Source organism: Bufo gargarizans, chromosome 3, assembly GCF_014858855.1.
Source record: "Bufo gargarizans isolate SCDJY-AF-19 chromosome 3, ASM1485885v1, whole genome shotgun sequence".
NCBI lineage: Eukaryota > Metazoa > Chordata > Amphibia > Anura > Bufonidae > Bufo > Bufo gargarizans.
Window position 1 is genome coordinate 360,087,173 of NC_058082.1, and position 12,654 is coordinate 360,099,826.

At 46.1% G+C, this 12,654-nt stretch overlaps 1 protein-coding gene across 2 annotated transcripts in view; it reads left to right on the forward strand.

The window, feature by feature from the left end:
• Positions 1-12,654, forward strand: part of SERINC2 (serine incorporator 2) — a 42,563-nt gene that overhangs the window by 13,801 nt on the left and 16,108 nt on the right. The window contains exons 1-2 of one of the 2 annotated variants that reach the window (XM_044287941.1): positions 1,035-1,073; positions 1,871-2,032. In XM_044287941.1, the coding sequence (XP_044143876.1) occupies positions 1,997-2,032 (36 nt within the window). In that variant the 5' untranslated portion in view covers positions 1,035-1,073; positions 1,871-1,996. Of the gene's footprint in view, positions 1-1,034; positions 1,074-1,870; positions 2,033-12,654 lie in introns of those variants that run through there. The other variant, XM_044287940.1, reaches the window with a different exon arrangement.

The window sequence follows — 12,654 nt, forward strand, 5'->3', positions numbered from 1 at the left end:
TCATTTATAGACTTTGCTCTGTTGGGCTTTAGTAGCCGGCACCTATTCTACTACACGTCAAGCTGCAGGATACTGCTCTGTGATAAATTCATCAGCCTCTGGCCTCATGCACACGACAGTGTTTTTTCACTGTCAGTGATTTTGGCTTCAGTGGTCCGTGTCCGATTTTGCTTCAGTTGTGTTTCCTTGTGTCTTCCTTTTTTTGTCTGACAGGGGAAAAAAAAAAAGGAAGGTTAGGCTACTTTCACACTAGCGTTCGATCGGATCCGTTCTGAACGGATCCGCTCATATTAATGCAGACGGTGGCTCCGTTCAGAACGGATCCGTTTGCATTACCATGAACAAAAAAAAAAAAAAAAATTTTTTTTATTTTTTTTTGTTCATGATAGTGCAAACGGATCCGTTTTGACTTTACATTGAAAGTCAATGGGAGACGGATCCGTTTGAAAATTGAGCCATACTGTGTCAACTTCAAACGGATCCGTCCCCATTGACTTACATTGTAAGTCTGGACGGATCCGTTTGCCTCCGCACGGCCAGGCGGACACCCGAACGCTGCAAGCAGCGTTCAGGTGTCCGCCTGCTGAGCGGAGCGGAGGACAGACGGAGCCATACTGATGCATTCTGAGCGGATCCGTATCCACTCAGAATGCATTAGGGCTGGACGGATCAGTTCGGGGACGCTTGTGAGAGCCTTCAAACGGAACTCACAAGCGGAGCCCCGAACGCAAGTGTGAAAGTAGCCTTAATGAAAAGTGTAATTTTATTGCACCAAGGTGTTGTAGAAAAAAACGGACACGGATAAAATACCAGTTGTACATCCGTTTTTTTTTGACTGACCCATTGATTAAATGGGTCCGTCCTCTGTTTTCCACTGACAAGAATAGGACAGGTTATATTTTTTTGACGGACTGGAATCACGGATGCGGAGAAAAAACTGAAGACTATCATTTTTTTTTTTCACAGCTCCATAGAAATGAATGGGACCTCCGCTAAACTGTGAAAAATGACGGAACGGACGCGGATGCACACAACGGTCGTTTGCATGAGGCCTCTCTCTCTGATGGCTAAGGGTACTTTCACACTTGCGTTTTTCTTTTCCGGCATAGAGTTCCGTCACAGGGGCTCTATACCGGAAAATAACTGATCAGGCATATCCCCATGCATTCTGAATGGAGAGCAATCCGTTCAGTTTGCATCAGGATGTCTTCAGTTCAGTTGTTTTGACTGATCAGGCAAAAGAGAAAACCGCAGCATGCTACGGTTTTCTCTCCGGTGAAAAAAACTGAAGACATGCCTGAACGCCGGATCCGGCATTTTTTCCCATAGGAATGTATTAGCGCCGGATCCGGCATTCGGAATGCCGGATCCGTCGTTCCGGCATACGCATGCGCAGATCGGTAAAAATGAGAAAAATGTACAAGACGGATCCGTCGGTCCGCATGACAAGCGGAGAGACGGATCCGTCCTTGCAATGCATTTGTGAGACGGATCCGCATCCGGATCCGTCTCACAAATGCTTTCAGTCAGCGGCAGATCGGCGGATCCGGCGGCCAGTTCCGACGACGGAACTGCCCACCGGATCACACTGCCGCAAGTGTGAAAGTAGCCTTAGTCTGCAGCTCTTCCCTGACGTCTCTTAAAACTCAGCATAAATCCTATTTCATTTAAATCTATTATTTTTAGATTTGAGAGATCAAAGAAGGGACAGAGCGTTCGCTGACTAATTTATCGCAGCATTCTGCAGCTTGCTGCGTTCTGTGTAACACAGAATCTGCAGACAAAGCAAGTTTTTTAGTAAAAAACTTAGTACTTAAATGTTATAGCTGAAAATGCCTGTAGTCTTTACTATTTCTCTTTCTGTCCATAGGCTTCTTGTCTATGTGGTACAGCACCATGCCTCCTCTGTGGATGTTGCCCTTCTACAAAGAATTCAACTATAACCCGGCTGACATTCTCGTTATTCCTTCTTCTTGGGACCTTAGTGGCCTGTATCATGATCATACCTGGAGTGGAAGATGGACTTAAAAAGGTAAATCTGAAGAATTCCCATGAATGCAAGCGCCACTTAAAGGGGCTGTCCAGGATTAGAAAAGCATGACTACTTTCTTTCTCAAACAACACTCCACCTGTCCATGGGTTGTATCTGGTATTGTAGCTTGGCTCCATTGACGTAAATTAGGCTGAGCTGCAGCACCACACCTAACCTGTAGACAGGTATGGTGCTGTTGGAAGAAAGTAGCCATGTTTTTCTAATCCTTTAATTGTTGGGTTATTTTTTTCTGTATTTGGTATATAAACTTGGTGCCTCCTGGTAGAACCATACGTGGTGGTTCTCCTAGCTGCATACTCCCCCTCTTGGTGGCTGGTGGTAATGCAGTAATCGGTCAAACCTCAGAATGTGGAGGGGCATGAAGGCGCACGATATTGCAGTAAGGTCTGTATCTGCAGTTACATATATCGTATCTGCTATAAAGATCCTGTGATGGTGCAGAAATGAAAGTCACCCTTCTCTTGCACTTCATGAAATCAGACGTTGTTCTGCTCTCCTCCAGATCATGTTTTATAAGGTTATTGCCAGCTCCAGAGCTACATATTAGATGCTGTGAAGTGTTTCATAGGGTACTCGGGCAGTAGTGTGAAGGACGTGGTTTATTGTCTGCTATGTCACACCTTGCTCTGCTATAAATGTGATTCAGCTACAGTGTATTTGTACACCACCATGACAGTAGTTCACTTTATTAGATTGAAGAATGAACCCCTTAGTGACCAGCCTTTTTTGGGCCTTAATGACCAACTGATTTATTTTTTTATTGTCTCCTTCAAAGAGCTATAACTTTTTTATTTTTCTATTTATGTAGCCATATGAGGGTTTGTTTTTTGCTCGTCAAGTTGTAGTTTTTAATGGTTCTATTTTTGGGTACACATAAATTACTGATTAACTTTTATTAAAGGGTTTCTGTCGCCAGAAATAACCCCATTAAACTAGCTGACATTAGCAATGTGCTAATGTCAGCTAAACCTAACTAGCCTATTCCTACTTTTATCTATGCCCCCGTTACTCCAGAAATATAACTTTTTATAATATGCTAATTAGCCTCTAGGCGCAGGGGGGGGCGTTGCACCTGCTCCTAGAGGCTCCGTTCTCCCACCTCTGGCCACACCCTGCTACACTAGATTGACAGGGCCAGGCAGCGTTCACCTCCAACTGCCGGCCCTGTGCGCTGGGGAAATCTCGCCCCGTTCAGTATTCAGTGCAGGCACAGTGAGGAAGCCAGCAGTCGGCGAGCGCCCTTCACTCACGGCGCCTGCGCTGAATACAGAACGGGACCGCGCAGCCGTGATATTTACACGGCAGACAGGGCCTGCAGTAGGAGACCAATGCTGCCCTGCCCTGTCAATCTAGTGTAGCAGGGCGTGGCCAGAGGTGGGAGAACGGAGCCTCTAGGAGCAGGTGCAACGCCCCGCCGTGCGCCTAGAGGCTAATTAGCATATTATAAAAGTTATATTTCTGGAGTAACGAGGGCATAGATAAAAGTAGGAATAGGCTAGTTAGGTTCAGCTGACATTAGCGATGTGCTAATTTAATAGTTTAATAGGGTTAATTCTGGTGACCGACACCCTTTAACTTTTTCTGGGAGGGGGATGGGAAAAAGCAGCAATATTGCCACAGAGTTGCATTATAAAATTTGCTGCGTTCATTTTTCGACATAACAAAAAAAACTGATAACCTTATTCAGTATGATTTAGAGCTATACCAAATACATAGTTTTACAAAGTTTTTCTTTTACGTTTTAATAATTTTGCACAATAAAAAACGTTTATTTTTTAAAAGAAGAAAATGTTTTTGCATTGCCGCATCCCAAGACCCATAACTTATTTATTTTACTTTCTGTGTGAGGGCTTGATTTTTTTGCAGGATAACTTTTAGTTTTTATTGGTATCATTTTGGGGTATATATCACTATACATTATTCACCACCTACAAATCAGAATACAGACTCGTGCACACGACCGTATGTATTTTGCGGTCCGCAAAAAATACGGATGACGTCTGTGTGCATTTCGTATTTTGCGGAACTGAACAGCTGGCCTCTAATAGAACAGTACTATCCTTGTCCATAATGCGGACAATAATAGGACATGCTCTATTTTTTTGCAGAACGGATATACGGAATGCACACAGAGTACCTTTGCGTTTTTTTTTTTTTCTGTTTGTTTTTTTTTGCAGACCCACTGAAATGAATGGTTCCGCATACGGTCCACAAAAAAAACTGAACGACAAGGAAAGAAAATACGTTCGTGTGCATGAGCCCTAAGGCTACATTCACATGACTGTATGTGTTTTGCACTCCGCAAAACACTGACCCGCAAAAAAAAAAAAAAAAAGGGATGACGTCCTTCTGGCATCAGTATTGCATCCATTTTATTTTTTGCTGCATTCTCTGTATGAGAAACTACATAGTAATTGTGCATTGTGAGTAGTTATGGATGCGGAGATACCAAATATGCGGAGGATTTTTTGTTTACATTTTTTTCCAATGGAAAAAATATTTAGTTTTTTTTTCTTGGGATCATTTAACCTCTTGGGGACGTCATATGTAGTTCCGATCACCGCTGTGCGGCGGACAGTGATCGGAACTGGGTGCCTGCTAAATTCAATCAGCAGGCACCCTAGAACAATGCGGGGGGGGGGGGGGGGGGGGGGGGTCCTGTGACGATTCAGACCTGTGGTTTGCGGCGGGCGGTCGGCGGTGCCATCAGGTCCCCGTGCTGCTGTAATGGGGACCCGATGGCATGGAAGGCAGCGCAATGCCTTCCGGTGAAGAGCCTGTGAGATCCATCCCCCTGGATCTCACAGGCAGGAAGCTGTATGAGTAATACACATTGTATTACTTATTCAGCCAATGCATTCCAATACAGAAGTATTGGAATGCATTGTAAATGGGATCAGACCCACAAACAAAAAATACACTGCACTGAGGCTTTACCCTGGAGCCCTACTTCTCCGGGGACAGCCCTGACCTTATTTGCATCCTCTTCCCCCGCAGCTGTCTGCCCCCTGCTTGTCCCTTCAGTAGCCACACCTGAGGACAACAGGTTCCAGCATGCTTACTGGCCACACCCTGGGGCCTCAGCACAGCTGGTGTGAATGACCCCCTCCCCACTGAGGGGAGAGGCACACATTACATCCCCATCAACAGGCATGTTAGGTACATTCACAGTATCAACAGAGGTGGACATGACATCACATTCTGGGGGATTGGACCTCGGGGTGTCAGCGGCCACATACTTAGACACAAACCGCCCCAGGTCCGTCCCCAGGCAAAACATTGGCTGGGATATTTGAGGATACTCCCACCTCCCTTACTCCTTGATCAATCAGAGTCATCTCAGCGCCGGTGTCTCTAAATCCCATGGGCACGGCCTGGCCCACGGTGACCGGTTGAAAATTGTTAAGGGACCTCCCACCACCCCCCACAACACAGTGGACGGTTTTAGGGTCGAAGACTGAGACGGGTCCGTCTGGTGCTGTGGACACATGGTCTTGAAGTGTCCTGGCTGCTTACACAGGTGGCAAAGTCGGGGTTTCCCCACCAACGTGGAAAGTGAAGCAGGGGCCGGTGCCCACTTGTGCCTAGGGGCAGCGGGCGCAGAGTGTGTCTTACCCCCTCTCCAGCCGACAGGTTTCCGGGCCTCTGAAGTCCGGTTGTTTGTGTACTCGTCAGCCAGGGCTACTGTTGCCGAGGCCCCCTTTTGGCTTCCGGTCACGGAGGTACTGCTAGAGGTCCTCCGGGTAATTCCACAAGAACTGCTCTGTAGCAATGAGCTCCTTCAGCTGCTGGACGGTGGCGAGCTCCAATCCAATGTGATCGGCCCAGCTCTGTGTAGGACCCCGCTGCAAACTTCGGAGCTTTTTCCGGTACGACTCAGGGGTTAAGTTGTACTGCCGGACCAGAGCCTGCTTGATGTCCTCATAGCTCAGGATGATCTCGCTGTGCAGGTTCCCGAAGATTTCAAGGGCTTTTCCCCTGAGATGTGGTGTTAGGAATCTGACCCACTGGTCCTCCAGCAGCTGGTACTGATGGCAGGCCGTCTCAAACGCCAACAAGAAAGTGTCCAAGTCCCCATCTTTGTCCAGCAGGGGGAAGTCCTCCGCCCACAGTTTTGGAATCTGGATTTCTGGATACTTGCATCGGGCTGAGGAGGGCTGCTGGACATGGAGCTGGAGCACTTGCAGTTGATGATCGGCCTGCTCACGTCGTTCTGTAGCTTGCTCGTGACGTTCTGCAGCCCCTGCTTGTTCGCGATGCTCTGCAGCTGCCATGAGGATCTCGTAGGAGGCCTGGTCTCTGGCCTGGAGACGGTCTAGGGCAGCCTGTAGGAGAGCAGTCGAGCCTGCCTGGCTGTAGGGATGGGCAGGTGGAGTGAGGCCCACCGCGGAACTCACCTCCGGCAACTGGCTCCTTGGGGAGCTTTGGCTGTGCTCCCCCTCACCTTGAATAAAGTTGCCTTCCACCTCCTCTCGGCCCCCTATCTGTACTGCATCCTCCCCGCCACCATTCATAGCATCGGCCATCTCCTTAGCTTTGCTCCTTGCGATAGTGGTCGTCATTGCAACTGATGATCACTGACACAGACTGCAACCTGATGCGCACACACACACCTTATTGTATTTGCACTCAGACTGTCTAGTGTTGAGCTGATCTTAAGACTCCAGCGGCAAAAGCTACTGCTGGTAATCTTTAGTGTCTGGGAGTATGGGTCCTACACTCACACACACTAGTATCTCAATCCCACTTTGCTGCCACCAATATGTGACGAATACCGTACCCCTCGTGCACCGAATGACGCTGGACGTAAACTATGTCGAGCTCATGAGATACGGTATGGTCACTGGTTACCTAGGCGTGACGTTACGCCCTCCTGGAGGAGCGGGTAAGGTCAGTCTTGGTACAGTTTTCACAGACTCCTCCTGTCCACACGGGCACAGAGAGGCAACAAGCTGAGAGAGCCTTTTTACTGCCCTAGTGAAACAGTGCATTCTCAGCCCGGGAAGACTGCCACCAGTTTCTTGTTTGATATAAGCCCGGTCTGCTAACGGGATTATATAGGGTAAGAAACCAACCCGCGGTAGCGTATAACTAGGCCGAAACACAGACGTGGGGATTCGTAATCGATATACAAGACAGCACAAAATTGTATATTTAATCGCCTTTAGGGGCTCACTAGAAATAACACTATACACACAAGGAATATATACAGTGGTCTGAGGTTACAAATACAGGTGGGATGGTACAAACAGGGTTAAGCAGAACAAAAGTCAGTTTACCAGATGGATGAGTCCTTTTTGGGTTGTGATGAGTTCTTTGTTGTATTCACAAGGAGGGCAGTGATTTCAGCAGGTTGCAGGTCCCTCTAAACACATGACACAATGTGACCCTCCTTCAGAGAAAAGACATGCCTGCTTGCTGGCACAAGCCTTTTAAACTGTAGCTGGCCCCTTCTCTTCCCGCCTCTGGGAAGGGTCCCCCTCCCTCCCTGATGATCCTGGCAGTTCAATGACCCACAAAACCCTTTAGGGTTTATAGCTCCAGACCAGGAGGACACAGGGAGATGATTCTGGGACCAACAGACCCACCTGGGTTCCGGCTACAAGTAGAGTCCAAGCATGGTACCGTTATTTAGTTTTTGTGGGGAGATATGTATATCTCCCTTCCCTGGCATCCCACCACCAAACCATGACCACAGGCCTGTTCATTGTGTCCACAGGTAAACAAATATGTATCCGGTTTGTGCCTGTGATGGCCGGGCGATTCATAATTCCTTATGAACTGCCGGCCCCAGAAAGTCTGATAAATTCCATTGAAATGGGGGAATGGACTAGACCTCCTGCAGAGAGGTCTTTCCTGTTCCATTAGCTGGGTTCCTGGCTGGCTGAATGGAAGTGTGAAAACTTGTAAACACTGGTAGACTGCTAGAGGTCCTCTGCCATCTGAAGGCTTTGAAGCAGCCCCCCCCCCCCCCTGTGGAGCTCACTACCTCTGCTACCTTTCAGCAAATGGTGGGTGTGGGAAAATGTCTGACAGTAAATAATAATCCATATTCCTCACAACTATGATATTCTGTCAAAAAGCAACTGAAATAGTAACACAAGTGTGCACAGAGGCTTAAGCCAGCATTTTCCAGCTCATCCGGCTTGAACTATTGCTTTCATCAGACCGGTCACAAGTTCATCTCTTTTATAAAGCTGAAAGACAAAACTGCTTGGATGGCACAAGTGAAGTATGAATAGTGAATCACTAAAATATTTCTTACTGGCAGAATTTTTTTTTCCTTTTATGAAGAATATTCCAGCTGAACCTGACCTACAGACATTCATGTGGATACAGTCTTAGCTTTCATTTTGTTTTCTAATTGAATTCTGGGGAAAAATAAATAAACATATATCACAGACCCACTGTAGGAATAACTCTGGAGCCATAACTTTTTTAAATTTTTCCAATGACAAAGCTCTATGAGGGACAATTTTAATGGCCTAATTTGATTTCCCAGATCATTATTGAAAAAAAAACTTTATTGTGAATTTAAAGAAAAAATACCAATTTATTTTTTATTTTTACATCATTCACTAAAATGTGGGTTAGTACAATTACAAAGATACCAAATTTTTATACCGTATTTTTTTCTGTATAAAACGCCCCTGATAAGATGCACCCTGGTTTTAGAGGAGGAAAATAAGAAAAAAAAAATTCCATCAGACTTCAGGTTAGACCGTATTAGATTAGACCAGTGCTTCTCAATTATTTTCTGTCATGGCCCCCCCCCCCCCCCCCAGGAAGAAGAAAACATTTTGCGCCCCCCGCGCGACTGTAAATAGTATCATTTGTCTATAAAATTGTTATAGTACACGTTATTATTGGTATCCCTTCCACTCCTGCATTCCTGCTATTATGCTCTTTTTTTTATCTAGGTTATACCTTCAGGGCTTAGTTTACCTGCAGAGCGTCTTTTTGCACCTTCCCCCTCCTCCTTTTGATCCAGGGTACTGCCTTCTAGTTCGTATACTTTTTCCTCAGAAAATCAGATTTTGTGTTTGTCCTACCTCCTCTCCTTGACCCCTGCTCTTTATGTTCTTTCTGTGCTTCAGCTCTTGTTTTCCCACCTGGTGATGCTGCGGATGTATCTTTGCGACTCTGCCTTAATGAGATGCCGGCGTCCTGCTCTTTCTCCTCTGTGAGTGGCACTAGGAACCGGCGTATTGATTCCTGTATGTCTCCACGGGTCCTCTGCATGTGTCACGTGCGCTGGCGGTCACGTGGTCCTCCGCGTCGGGCTGCTACTGGGGCTGCGCTGGGACAATCTCCAGTGATCGCGCCGCGCTGCTCCCTCTCTCCAGCCGCAGAGTTGCTAGGCAACCGACGCCGTGTGGGACGCCGCTTGCGAGTAAGTCGGATAATCCGATCTGGACATCCAATATCACAGTGTTTGCCGAGGTCAAACGAGCCCCACTATTTGAGAAGCACTGGATTAGACCACTATCAGAGCTCACATCAGTCCCTCCATGTCAGACCTCAGATCAGATGCCCATTAGAAATAAAATAAATAAAATCTCTTACCTCTCCTGCTCCGCCTCTACTCTCCTGCAGTCACACTCCCTGATCTTCTCTGGGCCTGTGCTGCACTGTGACCTGACTGCATACACAATGTTGTTTTTATTGTATATTTTTAGATGTAAAATTAGCAATGCTGGGCGATTTTTTTACTTTTTTTTTTAAATACCCTTAGGACTAAAACTATCATTTGCTTATACCATAGGCTGCAATATTGTAGTTTTAGTATTGCAGTCTATGGCAATTGTGACATTTTCCTTTTAAAGGGCATCTGTCAGCACATTTGTATCTATGAAACTGGCTGACCTGTTACATGTTTGACAGGTAGAGACCGTGAAATCAAAGTGCAGGGGTGCGGCAGTTGCATAGAGAGTGGAGTCTCTAGGGGTAACCCCCATTGCTCCTAGAGGCTCATTGGCATATATGTAAACATAATTTTTCTTAGCAATGCAGGCACATATGAACATGGGACCAACACAGATGTCTTCAGCTGCCAAATGCAAATGTAACAGGTCAGCGTAACAGGTCATTTAAAGGCTATGTACACCTTCCGAGGCAATTTTTTTGTGATTGCATGTTACTCATTTTTGGCTAAAAATTACTTTTACAATTGGACTTAATTAAAATATTGAGCTGTTCTGTCACAAAGGGTTAAGTTTTTTTTTTTTTTTTTTTTTTACTGTGCGACTGGTACTTTCACTTTGAAGGAACACTGGAAAATGCTGCGCTCTTCCACAGGAAGCCAGGAGCCCGGACCTCGCCCTGAACCTTGGGCGCACAACGGATCCCAAAAGAAAGAAAGATGGTCCAGCTTCACTGAAAAATACTTGAGGCTTTATTCAATCCCGTGCAGATAAAAACCAACATACAGCAATGCAGAAAATATTTTCTGCATTGCTGTATGTTGGTTTTTATCTGCACAGGATTGAATAAAGCCTCAAGTATTTTTCAGTGAAGCTGGACCATCTTTCTTTCTTTTGGTACTTTCACTTTGTACCTGTCATCTAATAAACCTTATCACTAAACTACTTATTTAAGCCACATTCTTATCCGTAAGATAAGAACTGAGCTATTATGAGTGTTTATAATATAAGAGAGCAAAGATAAGGAGTCCGTTGGCTCCTGGTCTGATGGAAAAAAAGAAAATCCACAGACTGCTTCTAGAGCATGTCAGCTATGTAAAGAGAACACCATATTTTTAATAAAGAAAAAAAAATATAGATATATTTTGGCTCAAAATGAGTACAATGCAATAATTTAAAAAATTGCCCCCAAAGCTGTTTAAAGGGAACCTGTTACCGGGATTTTGAGGACATGGGTTGCTAGATGGCCGCTAGCACATCTGCAATACCCAGTTCCCATAGCTCTGTGTGCTTTTATTGTGTAAAAAAATGATTTGATACATATGCAAATTAACCTGAGATGAGTCCTGTGCCTGAGATAGTCAGGGACAGGACTCATCTCAAGTTAATTTGCATATGTATCAAATCGTTTTTTTACACAATAAAAGCACACCGAGCTATGGGGACGGGGACTGGGTATTGCGGATGTGCTAGCGTCCATCTAGCAACCCATATCCTCAGCTCTATACACAAAATCCCGGTGACAGGTTCCCTTTTAAACCCTGCCACAGGCTGGGCTTTAGGCCTCTTTCAAATGAGTGTGTTCCTTGCGGGAATCGCGCTCTGTGTGAGAGAGGGATTATGTCAGTATTATTTTGTTACAGAAAGGTCAGGCAGAGGCACACAGCATTATCAATCATTATAATGCCGGTGTGCTTCTGTAGTGCTGAAAATGAATATGTTAACATGAATTATTTTTTATTTTTTTTGTAAATCTTTCTTTTTCATTTATACTTAATATTTTGGTGTTAGTATAATAAAAAAAAAAAAAAACACTTTTAGCCCCCTTAGGGACTAGAACCCTTGTACTATTCACCCTGAATAGGACTTCACACTGACCCTGCTACTCTGTGCTTTGGGCTTCAGTAGCGTCCTGGCTGCCATGGTAACCGATCGGAGCCCCAGGTTTACACTGCTGGGGCTCCGATCGCAACTGCCACTGAGGAGGGGGAGAGGGGATCCTGTGGCCACTGCCACCAATGATTAATACTGGGGGGGCCTGTGTGTGGGGGGGGGGGGGAGGGGGTGCACCGCGCCACAAATGTTTTTAATTCTGGGGTTGGGGGCGCACTGCGCCACCAATGGAGATAACTCTCTCATTTATTCATATACAGGAGGCGGGAGCTGGCTGCAGAATCACATAGCCGGCCCCCGACCTCTATGAGTGGTAGCTGCGATCCGTGGCAGTTAATCCCTCAGGTGCGGCAACTGAGGGGTTAACTAGCGCAGATCGCAGCTACTTGTCATAGAGGTCGGAAGCCGGCTATGTGATTCTGCAGCCAGCTCCCGCCTCCTGTATATGAATTAATGAGAGGGTTATCTTCATTGGTGGCGCAGTGGCCACAGCCCCTCCCCTCCTCTTGTCCTCTCTCCTCTCATTGGTGGCAGCGGCACAGGGGGAGGGAGACACTGCTTCCTTCTCCCCTGTGCTGCTGAGGGAGCACGGATTGTGCTGACGGCAGCAAGATCCTTGTTCCCGATTTGTTTTCGGAATATCGGCAAAATAGATACCGATAACTTTCAAAATCCTGAATATCAGACGATATTGAAAACCGATAATCGGTCGATCCCTAGTCCAGACCGCACAATTTCTCTCTCACACACAGTGTGATTCCCGCAAGGGGCGCACTCGTGTGAAAGAGCCCTTATCGGAAGATTCCAATAGCAGGTCTGGGAGCCTTCACAAGGCCCCAGGCTGCTGTGAGAACTATCTAACTGTTCAGATGCCGTACTCGCTGTTATGGCGGTGGGGTTAAATGTCCAGGATCAGTGTTATCTCAGATCTCTGTCTCTGTGGTTTTCATCTGTATATCACAGTTGGCCCCTGTTGTGTAAAGAGCAGGCTTAGCTTGAGTTGTAGTTAAAATGGCACCAGAAAAACTGATATGCTTTTCAATGCGGATTACGGTTTTGCTAATG